Below are 17,327 nucleotides of genomic sequence, written 5' to 3' on the forward strand. Positions count from 1 at the left end.
GCATCTCATCCCAGTTGCTCTGCTCAACATTGACGAACATTGATAGCATATCGGCCAAGGTCTTATTAAGGCGTTCAGTAAGTCCGTTAGTTTGCGGATGGTAGGCAGTCGACATGTGTTGAGTAATGTTCCACCGATGGTTTATCTCTGTCACAAGATTCGATTGAAAAACTTTCCCTCGATCCGTAATTAACGACCTCGAGGCTCCATGTTTTAACACAATGTCTTCCACGATGAATTTGGCTACCTCTGATGCTTCGGCTGTTTTCACGGCTTTTGCAATGGCGTAGCGTGTCAGATAATCAGTGCTAACAATAATCCATCTATTGCCACTAGCAGACGTTGGAAATCGTTGGAAGAAGTCAATCCCAACACGCTGGAAAGGCGTTTCTGCAAGTGGAATTGGTATGAGTCGGCCAGGTGGTTTCTGAGGAACTGCCTTTCTCCTCTGCCACTCTCGACAGTGTGACACATAGTGACGGACTTCTTTCAAAATGAATCGAAAGACGTGAAATAATAATAATGAATTTATCATTATTTGTATATGCATTTCCATGCCCATAATTTTGAAGAATATTCTTTACGGAACATTTCAATAGTTCGGTGTAAACGATATGGGACGTAAGAATGTCATCTTCGAGTACATAAAATTGTTAATAAATTTACTTACCCTTGAAAAGGTTACATAACACTGCGAAAAATGACGGGATTTGGTAAACACACTCCTGCTCTTTCAGGTGTTTGTCCCTGCGAACTATTTACAGTGATCGCAAATTAAATTTTGGTAAGCAACTACCTTTTTGTCAATTGAAAAGGCGTGCTTGGATCCGATGGTGTTAAGTTTGCCTGTGGTTTACAAAAACTTTCCTGGTGTCAATCAACTGATATTCAATTGTAAACAAGGGATCCGTGCCAAAGTTTCACACTTTTATAGTTTTAAATAACGACAATTTTCGAATAAGTATAGTCGCTGGGATAAGGGTAGTTGGCGACCGCGACAGATAGCAGGTTTGGCGTTCGAGAAATTATATTCGTTTAGAAAAGCCGACATGTACGACGGGCAGAGATAGTGAACTACTGCAGTGGTCTTGGTTGCTATCAATGGCAATGCTGTATACAAATTATCCACTGAATAAGTAATTAAAAAGAAATGAAATGGTATTTGTAATAAGATAATTAGAAATGGGAGTCTCTTATTCTTGATTAAAAAGTTAGCTTCCTAAAATATATGCATGAAGCTGGGCATCGGTGACGTTCTTTTGCCTCTGATATAAGTCTACTTTACGTTAAAATTTTCCAGACATAGTAAGTTTCAGCCCAAAATAGGTATGCAACGTACTCATCCGGTAAAAAAATCCTTTTTAACGGTATCTCATTTATCCTTGTACGATTAGTGTTTGTTGAGAAAAAGGTATTAAGACTTGAAAAATTATTTTTAAGAAAACTATCTCTCTTTTCCTTATTTTGGTAGCTATTGCTTGTATTTTTACGTATCGGTTGGTGGATATGTTGCGACATATTTGTGTCCAGTGACTTTGTTTGGCAATTTGGTTATGTAAATATTTTATGTGGTAAAATTTGTGGTAAGTGATGTCCTAGTTCCTACCAGTCAGAGTAGGGTAGGTCATTTGTCATTGGTGCAAAGTACTAAAGTACCGGTAATTTTGAATTTGACAGCAGTACGTGTACAGTAATTTCCGTTTGTGTCCAGGAACTCGTCGTATTGCTACGTTCTCACAGACCTGAGTGAGCCTTCTTGCTTTTGTAGATGCTGAACTAAACTCCGCCCCAACAGGGTCTGCCGGCCAAAGGGTAACGACCAGCCGCCGTGTCAATTTGAGTCCAAAGGCGCGAGTGGATGCGGATGTGAAGGGGCATGTGGTTAACACACTTCAATTTACAAGATCGTAGCCACTACTTCTCAATCAAATAGCTCCTCAGTCTACTTCGCAAGGGCTAAGTGCACCCTGCTTGCCAACAGTGCTCGGCTGACCGGACTGTCATCCATCCCTCCCACTTACATCGCTTAGCTTCGGTTATCTGACAAGAACCGGTGTCACCAGTTAGGCAAGGCCGTTGTCTTTGTAAATGCTACTCAGGGATATTACAGTTCGTTTTACCACCTCCCGGGCAGGGCAGGTTCATAGGATTTGTCGACGTGGAGAAAGCGGTCGACAATGTCAAATGGTGCAAGATGTTCGAAATTCTGAGGAAGACAGGTGTACGCTATAGGGAGAAACGGGTAATATACAATATGTGCAAGAGCCGACGGAATAATAAGACTGGAGGACCAATATCGAAATGCTCGGATTAAGAAGGGGGCGAAAAACTACATCCACCCTACTGTTCCATCTGTACATTGAAGAAGCAATGATGGAAATAAAACAAAGGTTCGGGAGCATAATTACAATTCAAGGTGAAAAGGATATCATTGTTACGACTCGCTGCTGATATTGCTATCCTCAGTGAAAACGAAGAACAACTACAGGATCTGCTGAATGGAATGAACAGTCTAATGAGTACAGAACATGGGTTGAGATAAGATCGAAGAAAGACGGAAGTAATGAGAAGTAGAAGAAATGAGAACAGCGAGAAACTTAACATCAAGATTGATGGTCACGAAGTACATTAAGTTAGGGATTTCTGCTACCTAAGCAGCAAAACAACCAATGATGGAAAGAGGAAGGAGGACATTAAAGCAGACTAGCACTGAAAAAAGGGAAATCTACTAGTATCAACCATAGGCCTTAATTTGAGTAAGAAATTTAATCCATTGTGCGTTGGAGCACAGCATTGTGTATTAGTAAAACATCCCTGTGGGAAAACAAAAACAGAAGGGCTACAGACGAATGTTGAAAATCTAATGGACTGATAGGGTAATGAATGAGGAGGTTGTGCACAGAATTGGAAGGGAAAGCAGTACGTATAAAACACTGACAAGAAGGTGAAACAGGTTAACATGACATTTGTTAAGAAATGAAAGGATAACTTCCAGATACTAGATGGAGCTGTAGATGGTAAAGACTGTAGAGGAAGACAGAGTCTGGAATACAACCAGCAAATGACTGATTACATATTTTGCCAGTGCAAATCAAAGATGAAGACGTTGGCACAGGAGACGAATTCTTGGCGCACCAGACCAAGTCAGATCACTGTTGATGCCTCCCCACCAAAATTACAATAAAAACATGAGATTGAAAATAAGAAAATTGAAGAGATAAAGCGAAAGTATGTTTGAATTACGATTTTGAAAAAAGCTACCAATCACAAAATTTTTTTGACAGCTAAATTACTTATTTAGCGACATGTTTCGAGATGATATCTCACAACGGGCTATATTGACACTACAAAGTCATTTAAGGTAAGTATACACAATTATTAAAGTTTCTTAACATGACTGCTGTGTTCATCCTGTGTAGAAAGAGAGGGATAACCTAATAAGAGGCGGTGTCACTTTTTGTATTGGTCTTTTGCTCATATGAAAATTTCATAAAATAGTCACTCACTTTGTTTTTGTGGTGTGGCAGTTTTCTTGTGATGTGCTGTGGTATCGCTGTTTCCATAGCTTTCTTAGACTTCGTCATTGTTTTCTACAAACTTCACAAGGCTGTCTTTAAAGCACGATCCACAAAACAAATCAGCAGTGCAAAAAAAGAAGGTGGTGGTAATAACAAGGCTAGTTTAGATTTCACTACCGATATGTCGATCGTGGTTTTGTTAATAGTGATGTGTATGTCTTGCTGTCGCATGACTAATATTTCCACTGCTAGGTCCTCATTCTGTTTAGCCTGCAGCTCGCGGTCTCGCAGTCGCGTTTTCGCTTCCCGGCGGGGTCAGAGATTTACACCTGCCTTGAAATGACTGGATGTTTGTGTTGTCCTCATTATTTCATCATCATTCCTGGAAGTGGCGAGATTGGGCTGGGTAAAGTTTGGGAATTTTTTCGAGCGCTCATAGCCGCGAAGTTGAGCGCCCCACAAACCAAACATAATCATCATCTTAATTTTGTCTGTAAATTTTGCCACTGAATGTGAAATAATTGTGGGAGAATACAAGCTCTAGTAATTCTATTAGTTCATTTACATCAGCTCTGGAAAATGTTATTTCATTAGGCCTATACACTGAAGAACAAAGTGACTGGTACACCTGCGTAATATCGTATAGGGCCTCAGCGAACACGCAGAAGTGCCTTAACACGATGTGGCATGGACTCGGCTAATGTCTGAAGTAGTGCTGGAGGGAATTGCACCACGAATACTCCTGGGCTGTCCTTAAATCCGTAAGACTACGAGGGAGTGCAGATGTCTTCCGTACAGCACGTTGTAAGGCATCTCAGCTATGCTCAATAATGTTAATGTCTGGGGACTTGTAGCCAGTGAAAGTGTTTAAACTTAGAAGAGTGTTCCTGGAGTCACTCCTTAGCAATTCTGAACATGTGAGGTGTCCCATTGGCATGCTGGAATTGCCCAAGTTCGTCGGAATGCACAATGGACATGAATGGACGCAGGTGATCGGAAATGATGCTCACATACATGTCACCTGTCAGAGTCGTATCTAGACGTATCATGGGTCCCATATCACTCAACCTGCATACGCCCCACACCATTACAGAGCTTCCACCAACTTAAACAGTCCCCTGCTAACATGCAGAGTCCATGGATTCATTAGGTTGTCTTCATACCCACACGCGTCCATCCGCTCGATACAATTTGAAACGGAAATTGTCCAACCAGGCAATATGTTTCCAGTCATCAACAGTCCAGTGTCAGTATCGACGGGCCCAGACGAGCCGTAAAGGTTTGTGTCGTGCAGTCATCAAGGGTACACGGGTGGGTCTTCGTCTCCGAGTGCCCATATCGATGATGTTTCGTTGAATGGTTTGCACGCTGATACTTGTTGATGGCCCAGCATTAAAATCTGGTGCAATTTGCGGAAATGTTGCACTTGTGAGACGTTGAACGATTCTCTTCAGTCGCCGTTGGTCCCATTCTTGCAGGATCTCTTCCGGCCGCAGCGATGTCGGAGATTTGACGTTTTTCCGGATTCCTGATAGTCACGGTACACTCGTGGAACAGCCTTACGCGAAAATCCCCACTTCATCACTGCCTTGGAGATTCTGTGTCCCATAGCTCGTTCGCCGACTATAATACCACGTTTAAACTCACTTACATCTTGATAAACCGCCATTGTAGTAGCGGTAACCGATCTACTAACTGCGGCAGAGACTCGTTGCCTTCGATAGACGTTGCCGACCGCAGCGCCGTGGTCTGCCTGTTTACATATATCTGTATTTGAATCCGCATACCTATACCAGTTTCTTTGGCGCTTCATTGCATGTGTATGTATTCTTTGATGAGCATGCTGATGTGTTAGTTTACTGAGTCTAGGGAAATGAGTTTTGCATCTGATGTAGCCTGAAGTTCTTTGAAACCATTAGCTGCTTGTTAACTATTTTAAGTGAAAAAGAGTTTTGAAATTTGTATTGGTTTTTCAATATTGAATGTAAGTTTCTTCTTAGTTTTTAGGCTGGAATTCCTCTTGCTGGTATCACTGCATTAATTTTCATTTGTCACCTTGAAAATTAACTTCTGAAGAACGTGGATACAACTACCTAGAAAATTACGCATTGCTGTAGATATGTATATAATGGAAGTAATGAAGAGACAGAAACTCTGTTAAACGGGCTCGGGAATTTCCACAGTAACGTACGTTTCAAAGTAGAACAGCAGAAAGACTAAAAAATAATTTTTATACACATGACCATAAGCAACACAAACAAGACCCTAGACGTCAATGTACACAGAAGACCAACAAACACGGACAGTCATCAATATATATTCCACACACCCAAACCAGCATCAACAAGCTGCATTCAGCGCCTTCTTAAGCAGAACACGGACATGGGAATTTCCACCTAAATCTTGTGACTGTGAGACAAAAATAAGCACTAAGAAATTCATTGCGCTCGGCAATGGTTATCATGGACACGAAATAGGTGCACTTCCACAATGCAAAACTGCAAGCAAAAGCAAACAATCCACCATGGCTACGTCCATTGCATTGAAAAACCTAAGTATACAATGATGTCTTATTTAGCAGTCATCTCAGACAAAACAGCCAATTTATTTAAAAATACAGATATCAGGACCACTTTTGCCACCAACTGCAACGTAAGGAAGTAATTGGACCATGACTCATACAGTCTACAGAAAATCAGAGCAGACCAGGAATTTATAAAATGATATGTAGTCATTTCGACAAATACTACACTGGCCAAACTGGAAGAAACTTAAAAACCTATTTTAAAGAACACATTGACTGTTCCAGACTGTATAAAGCTACAGCAAAACATATAAATGAAACAGGATGCAGTTTTATAATAATGACGATCTCAAAGTGTAACATGCTTTGGGAAAGAGTTAGAAAATGGACGGACACCTTGGAATAAATGGAAAAATTCATCCACAGTCTTAATTAAGTCCAAAAGCGAGATCGTAAATGAAATGACAGAGTTAAAGAAATCACACTTCTTTACGAATTTCAGTTCAGTACTTTTAAAACAGTAAGCGCATGACATTAAGGTTATATATACTTTTGAGGTTACATCTATTATATATCCCAGATATATCCTTATAATTCTGAAAATAAAATTTATTTATACTCTGATTTGTGTTGTAAAATTCTCAAAGTCGCTCTGTTCGTAATATATTACGCTAACCAACATCAGTGATACGACAGGAAGACATGCAGAAGACATTCCTACTGATACACAAGGATCGGCATATCGATATTTGACGACCGTGTTGTTGTCTTCACTGGTGATTTGTTTTGTCTATCGTGCTTCAAAGACACCGTTGTGATGTTTGGTGCAGAAGTCCAAGAGAGCCATGGTAACAGCAATGCCCCAGCACATTGCAAGGAAACTGCCACGCCACAAGAACAAAATGAGCGATTGCTTCATAAAATTATCATGAGTGGCATCGCCTCTTACTAGGCAGTCCTTCTCTCTCTCCACAGGATGATCACAGCAGTCACGTAAGGAAACATTAGTAGGTGTATACACTTAAATTAAAGGTTCTTGTAATGCCAGTATAGCCTGATGTTGAAGTATCACCTTGAAACATGGTGCTAAATAAATAATTTATTTGTCAAAAAGATTTGTGGCTGCTAACAGTAATTGAAAACTTTTTCATAATTTTGGAACAGTCATGGTCGATTAATAGTCAATATGGCTTCAAATAACGTTTTAATTGCTGTTAATGAAAATGTAGAAAGGGCGGAAGGAAGTATTGGGAGATGTTATTGAATCACAACGATAATCACAGACAAAATTTGAAATCATATTCGAAAAGACAGAAATGTAGACCAACAATTCCATCAAAAGTTGGAAGAGTTGAACCACAATTTTGAATCTGAGTTATGAAGAACATTTTCTGAGTTAAGTTAGAGGTAAATAAAGATCATGAGGAATTCTAGATTCAAACAAGTTAAGTTGGAGATATCTGTAAAGCAAGCAAAATTTAATTTGTCATAAACGAAAACAGATTTTTAGGATAGAAACACTGAACAGTGGAAACGAGGAAAATCTGAATTAAAGACGATTATGACCAGCTTTTTAGGAGCTCAAAGAATGAGGCATAAGTGGTGCATATTAAAGAGAATACTTCTACAATTCAGAATAGAGTAGATAATACAGGAAAGACAGTTCTAAATAAATATTTTTCTACATCACTTGATTTTGTTCAGTAAGGGATGCTAGTAGCTTTAATTATAAAGTTTTTGATCCTAATGGGGAATTGCATCCAGTTGTTTCATAAATATCTTGATGGATCAGTTTACAGTAGAATGGCTAGAGAAAGATAAACTGAGGAGGCTAAGTATTTGCTTCAAGGGAGGAAGTTTGAATCGGGTAGCAGATACATGAGGCAGATCAATAAGAGTCCTTTGACGATTTTGTCTTACCGTTTCTCGCAAAATACTGGTGGAAAAAAATGAAGGTAATTTCTTAGGAAACCAATATCATAATAAAACCAGCAACTCTACAGTCTTTATGGCCTAGTTCCTCACTGACCACTTTATTATCCTGATGATCATCAGCGCCTGTTCACAACATCAGGAATTGTTGACTGAAAATTTCGCTCACTGACTTCAGATCATGTTCTTTTGTCGCTTGCAAGTAGTTTGGTATTCATGTTCTAAGTAATGGCTCTGAGCACTATGGGACTCAACTGCTGTGGTCATAAGTCCCCTAGAACTTAGAACTACTTAAACCTAACTAACCTAAGGACAGCACACAACACCCAGCCATCACGAGGCAGAGAAAATCCCTGACCCCGCCGGGAATCGAACCCGGGAACCCGGGCGTGGGAAGCGAGAACGCTACCGCACGACCACGAGATGCGGGCTGTTCTAAGTAATAAATAAAGATATGTTCGGTTTATGAAATTAAACTTATACTCATCTGAAACATGTTGACACTGGGAAATACACTAACCTTCTTAAGAGTTCTGGGATGTAGCTTTCACAATACTTCCAGCCTCTCAACAATTAGTATAACTGTGCACAACTGATAAATGTTACCTGTAGCCCACTATTTTAGCACTCCATTCAGATCAGAGAAAAATAAACTCTTGCTAAAACGGCTTGTTCGCTTAAGATTCTAAAAGAACCATACCAATATTCTTTCCTAAGCAAATCAACTGCATTTCCAAAGACTAAGAAGGCCATCAACAAAAATAATCTAATTTTAAGACACTTTTGTGAAATAATGAAAGGCTGCCGGGTCCGAAAGACCCCTGTCGTGCGCCCAAGGTTGAAATACGGAATATTTAATTAATACACAAACTGGCGCATCCCTGTGGGGTGGAGGAGAGCAGCAACAGTGCCATAAATGGCTAGCACTTACGACAGAAACAATGAAATTACTATTATGTCCAACGATTACCTACTGATGTGAAAACGTTTTTAGCACACTGATGTAATGATATCTGCTCGTAAATTTATTATTTTAGTCCAAACTTCTATAATAATACGTTATAAGATTTCTCACAGAATTGGTCAAGAGTTTGCGTTCTGTGTGTGTGTGTGTGTGTGTGTGTGTGTGTGTACCTGCGTGTCAGTGCCCGAGTTCGCTTATAATACACGCACAGATACATTTATGTTAATTTTCATAAATGAGATTTTCCTTTCTCCCAGCGTCGTGTGCATACGTGAGCATAAAACATGGTTCATAGTGCGATCTGATTTCGGTGTTACAGACATATTATTTACTTTTAGAATTTGTGTTCTCTTAGAAACGCACGTAGTCTAAGAGAGAAAGGAAAATCTCATTTATGAAAATTGGTAATGATTTGCAGCTCTAATGACATTATGCATTAAGTTGAAAATATTACTTACTGGTGACATGAAAATTTCAGCCGCACCGGGACACGAACACGTTTTCTGCTTATCATACGCGATTGCCTTAAACATCAACCCTACATTTGCACGATATCTGCAATGATACAAACCTCCATATGTTGCACAGTCTACGCTTCTGTTGGTAGTTACGTTGCATGGATTCCCACAACAAGGTTAATGAGAAAAACGTCATTAATGTTAGTGTCATTATTGTCAAATTGCCCGTCTGCAAATGTGATCATTTTCAAATATGCATACATGTAAATTGATAAGAAAAAAAGACTAAGTAACAAAATGTACTGTGTTCTGTAATGAAAAAGTGTGTGTTTAACATTAATAATGGTTTTGGAGCTACAGAAGAAACTAATCAGTCCCTGTAAAATGACAGCACTCCTGCACTCCCCCATCAATCGACTATCACTGGTGTTTGCATACGGTGAAGTCTTCACATTCGGAGTACAGAAGGCTGCATTTAAATCTTTTTGAATACAGCTGCATACCGATGTAAAATTTTCATTCTTTCTCAATGAAGTGAGATGTAATGCTAAATTAATTTAGAGATTAAAAGCCATAGAAGTCTAAACAGTAGCATCCGGATTCAGATACAACAGTAAATTATCCACAGTGTTTGTTAGTGATGATCTAAGGTTATACCCTTTTGTCCATTCCACATGGTGTTTTTTATCAGATGTGTTAGTGCAATCCATGGAGTGTACAACATTTTTAGGAAAAGTGATTTACTTTATTTTTAAAAAATTATAGGGCTGGTCAAGAGCTTGAGAACGATGTATGTAATACATTAATATTTTAAGACAATATTCATTTAAGGCTGTACAATACTGTTGACAATCTAAGATATTTTATAATGAAAAATTTGCAAATAAGTGTACAAAACTTTTATTGCAGTTAAACAATTCTACATCAGTAGTCAACAAGTAAATAAGACCTTGTACAAAACATCTGTATCAAGCAATTTTTGTCGGGATATTGACCAATTCGAAGGCAACAATAATTTTTTCCTACAATAATAAATACAGTTTGCCAAATTACATTTAGCGATGCTCAGTCATCCAGCGTACTGAATAAATGATTACTACAGCGATTTTCTGAAATCTTTCTTTTTGTGTGACAAATAAACATAATACACACTGGTAGTCAGAGAGACAATGAAAGATTTTAGTTGTTGTCTTAAGCCTGATGATTATTTTTTTTTTTTTTAAGAACTTCATCGTTGTAACAACATCTTCCTGCTGTATAGTGTACATCAGAAATTTTCATCGAGAAGATGATGATAATACGGTGTGCTATCCTTTAAGCAGATTTAATAAAGCCCTTCTGAGAGCTGAGTCTGAGAGGAGGCAGTATGACTTATTTCCCAGAATGCCGGGATACACACAATATTCGTATACTGCAACTTGATAACACACTCAGCTAGCGTTTAGTAAGCTACGCGATTGTACTGAACATTGGGGTAGGTAATCGTGGAACTGAAACGAGCATGTCTGATAGCCTAGTTGATGCGCACAAGCTCAGGTTGCTTGTAAGAGTAGATGGGAGCACCGGCAGGATGCAGGTCCTGGTACTGGAAGCGCGCCAGATAGCCGGGTGCTACTGCTGGCTGCTGCAGGGCAGACAGCTCTCCAGGATAGGCCCGCTGCTGCTCGGGGTCGGCGGAGATGGGGGCGGGACCGTGGGCGTAGGCGATGCGCTGCAGGCGGCCGTCTGGCTGCAGCACGTAGTACACGCCGCTCTCCTCCGCCTCGCGTAGCGCCGCAGTGCGGCCGCTGGGGAAGTCATACTGTGGGCAAACATAGCAGCACTTTTATAAATCAATAGGAAAAAAGCAATTTGATTCATTATAAAAACACTACACACCAGAAGTAAGGAAATGGTATACATACATCAATCTGTAATACTTATTAAATTTAAATACACATTTCATCATCAACCAGGTGCTACATGGTACTCCTATCACGTCGCATAAATAGCAAAGGCGATTTTTAACTTTTTGCCCAGCATGGGTTCCTCTAGTTCCTCCTAATTTATTCCCACATGTATAAATACTTTGTCTATCATCCTGACATTCTTCTCGTTAGTGTCCAACTAACAGGGCGTCATATAGAGTGTAATCTGGATTATCCCCAGGAGTTGTCCAACCACCTAACTGTTCATCAGAGTTGGGTCTCAAATATATCTGTCTTGTGTACATCACTTCAGTGGATCTTTGTACAGTGATGCGACATGTTTATATTGTACAATGATGAGATGAAGGACAGCCCAGAACTTAACGTTCAATACCTACACCTCTTGTCCGCCCCTGGTAGCTGAGTGGTCAGCATGACGGAATGTCATACCTAATGGCCCGGGTTCGATTCCTGGTAGGGTCGGAGATTTCCTCCACTCAAGGACTGGGTGTTGTGTTGTCCTTATCATCATCATTTCATCCCCATCGACACGCAAGTCGCCACAGTGGCGTCAACTCGAAAGACTTGCACCAGGTGGTCTACCCAACGGAGGCCCTAGCCACACGGTCACCTCAGGAATACAACTAAAGGAACTTAATCACCCGATCGTCAGATCACCTTTGACACTGTTAGCTACCCTCACGCTACACAGATGTCAGGAATTCATAAAGAACGTAGGCAATCTGGTGACGTTAACTTTAAGCTAACATCTCGCCTCACCAAGCCAGTCAGTTACTAGTAAAGAAAAAACTGTTTCAGCAACAGAATTCCAACAAGTTAACTTGCATCCTAGCAGCCTTATCTATAGAAGTAAGAATTTTCAACACGATCCATTGAGCACTGGGTCTGGAAAGAAATTTCTCACATCTTTGCCACTCAGCTACGTAACTTCAAGTGTCCATCCTTCACAACCAATACCAAGCGCCTCACTTCCATATTTCTGCAGAATATAAACTGCAGTTTAGTTTTCCATAAGTTCTGTTGCTCACCAAGTGACTCCTATACTAAATCAAAGACAATTGCTATCCCAGAACATTATATAGAAAAGCAAATGGAACATCTCCAATACCCGTACTATCTGTCAGATTTCGTAATCCTCTGGAATAAGAGCAGACAAGTGTAATGAATACAATTTATAAATCTGCCATCTTTCACATACTTATATTGGAAAGTACAGGAAATACATCAACTTCAGCTAGAGGTAACGTAGTTGCGCCGCAGTAAGTGAATATATTAACTGAGCTTACGTTGTAAGGGCCGGCCACGGTAGTCGTAGGAGCCTCTGTAGTGGTGGTGGCAGCTTCTGTGGTGGTGGGGGCAGAGTTTGCGAAGCTGGGCAGGCGGTAGAGGCCCGACAGTCGAGAGGCGTCCTGTGAGGGAATGAAGAACTGTGGGCGGAAGCTGGCCGCAGAGAATCCGGAGAAAGACTGAGGAGCAGCGAATGATGGCTGAGCCTGCGACTGGGCGAATGCCTGTGGCTGCTGCTGCTGCGGCTGAGTCTGGAGACGCTGTGCCTGGCGGAAGGGCGCGCCGTAGCTGGTGGAGGGCGCCTCGCCTGTGGCCACCGCCACAAGCGACGCCGCGACGAAAACCAGCGTGGCCTGCAGCACACAGCGATGGAACTTCATTTAAGTTATCTCATTCCATGGCATATCACGTTCTAATTCTCTATGAAAGAAATTTAATGATGAGTTAATCATGCTTGTTCAAGGTGTTTACACGTTGATCATATCTGTCCTTTTCTGGAAATAATGAACGGGGCTTTATTCGCAAAAAAATGTAATTTTGTTATTATTAGTTTATTTTCGGTAAACTTGATTGTGGAACTTCTCTGGTTGAATTCGTGGTAAGTGCACTTGAATATATTGATATTGGAAGTAAATAAATAACAATCTTCTAATCAAGTTTAGTTCGGTTTCATTAAAACTACAACCAAAACCTCAGCTTACAAAAATTTTACAAATCGTAATCATACTGTAAGTTAATTCGAGACCTAGATAATCATTGCAGTATAAATTCGTTCAAAATATAATTTTAATCTCGGACTTTAGAATTTGCACAACTTGAAATTGACTGAGTAATATAAATCATTAGTTAGCCTGTGAAACATAAAATATGTAATACTGGGCTTGTTAACTAGGTGGAGTGAAGCAAAATTTCGGCAAAATTTCTTGATGATCGCTATTCATACCATCTAAACAGTGGACCACGTCCACAATGAGTTAAACGATTAGGTTTAAAGGTCCTCGACGATGATGTCGAGCAAGACGGAACATAGCGCGCTTTGAGGAAGGTTAAAAAAAATCGGCTTTGTCTTTCAAAGTAACCATTGGACAGTTGCGTTAAGCAATTTAGGGAAGTCATGGAAGACTTAAATGTCTGTTGCCAGACGGGGATTGGAAACGCCGTAATCCGGGTACTAGTGTTTTACTACTGAAACATCTCACTCGAAATGAAAATTAGTTTTACGTCAGGACACATCTTTTAAGAGGAATATGCTACTACTGTATATGTTATGTATATACTACTGTATATGTTTCTACTGTAACATCTCACTCGAAATGAAAATTACTTTTACGTCAGGACAAATCGTCTAAGAGGAATATGTAGACGTAACGACTGCCATGAAAGAAATTAAATATTTCCTAGTTACATGCACATATATTGTCAACTTCGGATTTCGAACCGTCGAAATTTCCATGTCGTGTCGTTCTTGGCGCAAATATTTTCACATTTACAAACAAAAAACTTTTAAAACGTATGACAAAATGTTGTTTGTTTGAACAGAAAACTGATTCCATGTGGATTAGTACGGTTCTCTTTAAGAAGACCTACACTAATTCTTTCTTATGTGCATTCATTGGCCGTACTAGGGTTCCGCTTGGCGCAAAATATCCTTTAGCTCTGAATATTGTATGTAACGCAACTTTACCACATACTACGAAAATGTATCAAATACTTTTCCCGTAAGACCTTAATCAACTGGATCTCTTAGGTTCGTCCAGATGTACTCTAACCACTGCCAAATATTCGAGGCAAGAGATTCCATCTGATATATAAAATATATCCACCATCAAATTATTCATATTATGGAAACAAAAGAGCATCTGAAACAGCAAAAAAAACGGATAAATTTTTATGTTCACACCTTTTATTTCGATATTTTGATTCAGTTTTCTCATAATTGCTTCCTACTCTACGTTAGTTTGGTCAGTCCTATTTGAATTTAAGTGGATACTTTAACTGAACCTTTATTAAATTAAATTAGAACGCAGCATGTCATTCTCTATGGAGAGAAGTCTTCCGAAGTAAGAGTGATTTCAGGTGTGCCGCAGGGGATTGTCGTAGGACCGTTGCTATTCAGAATATACAGAAATGACCTTGTGGATGACATCGGAAGTTCACTGAGGATTTTTGCGGATGACGCTGTGGTATATCGAGAGGTTGTAACAATGGAAAATTGTATTGAAACGCAGGAGGATCTGCAACGAATTGACGCATGGTGCAGGGAATGGCAATTGAATCTCAATGTAGACAAGTGTAATGTGCTGCGAATACATGGAAAGAAGGATCCCTTATCATTTAACTACAATATAGCAGGTCAGCAACTGGAAGCAGTTAATTCCATAAATTATCTGGGAGTACGCATTAGGGGTGATTTAAAATGGAATGATCATATGAAGTTGATCGTCGGTAAAGCAGCTGCCAGATTGAGATTCATTGGTAGAATCCAAAGGAAATGAAGTCCGAAAATAAAGGAAGTAGGTTACCGTAAGCTTGTTCGTCCACTGCTTGAATACTGTTCAGCAGTGTGGGATCCGTACCAGATAGGGTTGATAGAAGAGATAAGATTCAACGGAGAGCAGCGCGCTTCGTTACAGGGTCATTTAGTAATCGCGAAAGCGTTACGGAGATGATAGATAAACTCCAGTGGAAGACTCTGCAGGAGAGACGCTCAATAGCTCGATACGGGCTTTTGTTAAAGTTTCGAGAACATACCTTCACCGAGGAGTCAAGCAGTATACTGCTCCCTCCTACGTATATCTCACGAAGAGACCGTGGGGATAAAATGAGAGAGTTTATAGCCCACACAGAGGCATACCGACAATCCTTCTTTCCACAATACGAGACTGGAATAGAAGGGAGAACCGATAGAGGTACTCAAGGTACCCTCCGCCACACACCGTCAGGTGGCTTGCGGAGTATGGATGTAGATGTAGATGTAAAAATAGATACAGAATTAGGCGCAGCTATTATCAATACCAGATGTCTTATATTGTCATTCGGTCAATCACGTCTCTTGGATACAAGTATCCTTCTTGCTGACAACTGCGTCTCTTACTATTACGCTGAGGCCGCGGCGTCATGTCAGCCATGTGGTTCGGGAAAACATGAAACCCACGATGCGGGGCACTCACCTGCATTGCTGTGCTTGGTGCGTCGGGTGACTGGTGGACTGTGGTGCCGGACAGCGGAGGTGGGCGCCTTTTATGCGGGCAGAGCCACTGGGGGAGTGGCGTTGAGTGGCGCTGCTGGAGCTAACCCAGTCGCGTTCGACGCCTGGCACGCGCACGGCGCGGCCACGGGTCAAGGCCGCGACGCATAGTCGTGCGTACATCGGTAAGTCACGCAATCCCACCTTCCTGTGGGACCGTTCCACATACAACTTTCACCCATCTAGCTAAGGTTTCTGGCCTCGTCATGTCCATTTTAACTATACAATAAGTCATGAATTGTGATTAGTATACTACAATTGCATTTATGATTACTCACTTTGCCAATGTTTGTCTTTTCCATGGCATGTACGTGCCCAAGGATAGTTCACTTCTGACTGGAACTTATTGTCTAATAATGTGACAAAACAGCTGTATGTAAACCACGATTTTCCAAAAAAATTTCTAGATGTTGTTCACTTATGTTCTTATTTGTAATTAAAGTCATCCCTCTTTTGTCCTATTTCACGCCAGCCATATTTTCTTCCTACATCGTGCTAACACTTCCATCTCCACATTTCTGAGTAGTCTTTACTATTTTTCATACTTGTACGGCACCTCTAAAACATTCACTCTAACGCCTCCTCCAGCTCCCTATTTACTTTCGGGAACGCGTCATTTGCGCAAAGCTGTAATCTCACTTTACTAAAATCAGGGATCTATAAAGACAAAAATTGAGTACGCTCATTAATAAAAACAATTATAAAAAACTAATCATAAGACTTTCACAGAAAACTTACAGGGATACCAAGCGCCTATCTTGTGCTTCAAGAAACCCGATGGCTCTTTGGAAACCAACACGAAAAATAACTGCAAAATCTTAGCCCAACGTTTCAGTTCCCTCCTCAACTGCCAACTACCCCAAGAAAAACTTGTCTTCTCTACTCCAGTATTCACTCACCCAGACTCACATGCCCCGGATCTTGAAGAAATTATGGAGATAGTCAAACAGTTGAAAATAACAAAGCACCAGGAGAAGATGGGATCATTGCTGAGTTCTGGAAACTAAACTATCCTATACTTATGCAGAAATTACACCATATAATGTCAGACATATGGATAACGGAGCAGACACCAGAGGACTGGAAATGCGCTCTAATTCACCCGCTACATAAAACGAGCGACAAGACAGACATGAACAATTACAGAGAAATTTCCCTGCTCCCAGTCGCTTACTAAATCCTTTCCAAAGCGCTTCTAAACAGGATAGAATCCCAAGCAGATACACTAATTGGTGAATACCAGGCCAGATTCAGAAAAGGACGGTCATGTGAGGAACATATCTGGTGCTTAAAGACAATATTACAAATGAGGAAATGCAGAAACACAGTAGTTACATTCATCGACTTCAGGAAAGCATAAGATTCAGTGGACCGTGGAACCCTGTTTAAAATCATGGAAGAATTTGGGATCGACCGAAAGACACGAAAAATCACTGAACAGACACTTACAGGAACAACGGCCAAAGTGA

General features: G+C 40.5%; 1 protein-coding gene across 1 annotated transcript; it reads right to left on the reverse strand.

Moving 5' to 3' along the window:
• Nucleotides 1-10,613: 10,613 nt before the first annotated feature.
• On the reverse strand, nt 10,614-15,859 carry LOC124625625. The gene is made up of 3 exons (XM_047149184.1): nt 15,782-15,859; nt 12,611-12,964; nt 10,614-11,197 (listed from the first exon to the last, which is right to left on the reverse strand). The coding sequence occupies exons 1-3, from the start codon at nt 15,785-15,787 to the stop codon at nt 10,910-10,912; spliced, it is 648 nt and encodes a 215-aa protein (XP_047005140.1). The 5' UTR covers nt 15,788-15,859; the 3' UTR covers nt 10,614-10,909.
• Between the last annotated feature and the right edge of the window lie 1,468 nt (nt 15,860-17,327).

Source organism: Schistocerca americana, chromosome 1 (genome assembly GCF_021461395.2).
Source record: "Schistocerca americana isolate TAMUIC-IGC-003095 chromosome 1, iqSchAmer2.1, whole genome shotgun sequence".
Classification (NCBI taxonomy): domain Eukaryota; kingdom Metazoa; phylum Arthropoda; class Insecta; order Orthoptera; family Acrididae; genus Schistocerca; species Schistocerca americana.

Bases quoted from the DNA above. Each gene is read 5' to 3' on its own strand.
- LOC124625625 (XM_047149184.1), bottom strand. The intron at 11,198-12,610 runs GTAAGCTCAGTT...GTTTGCCCACAG, and splicing joins CCGTGGCCGGCCCTTACAAC to TATGACTTCCCCAGCGGCCG.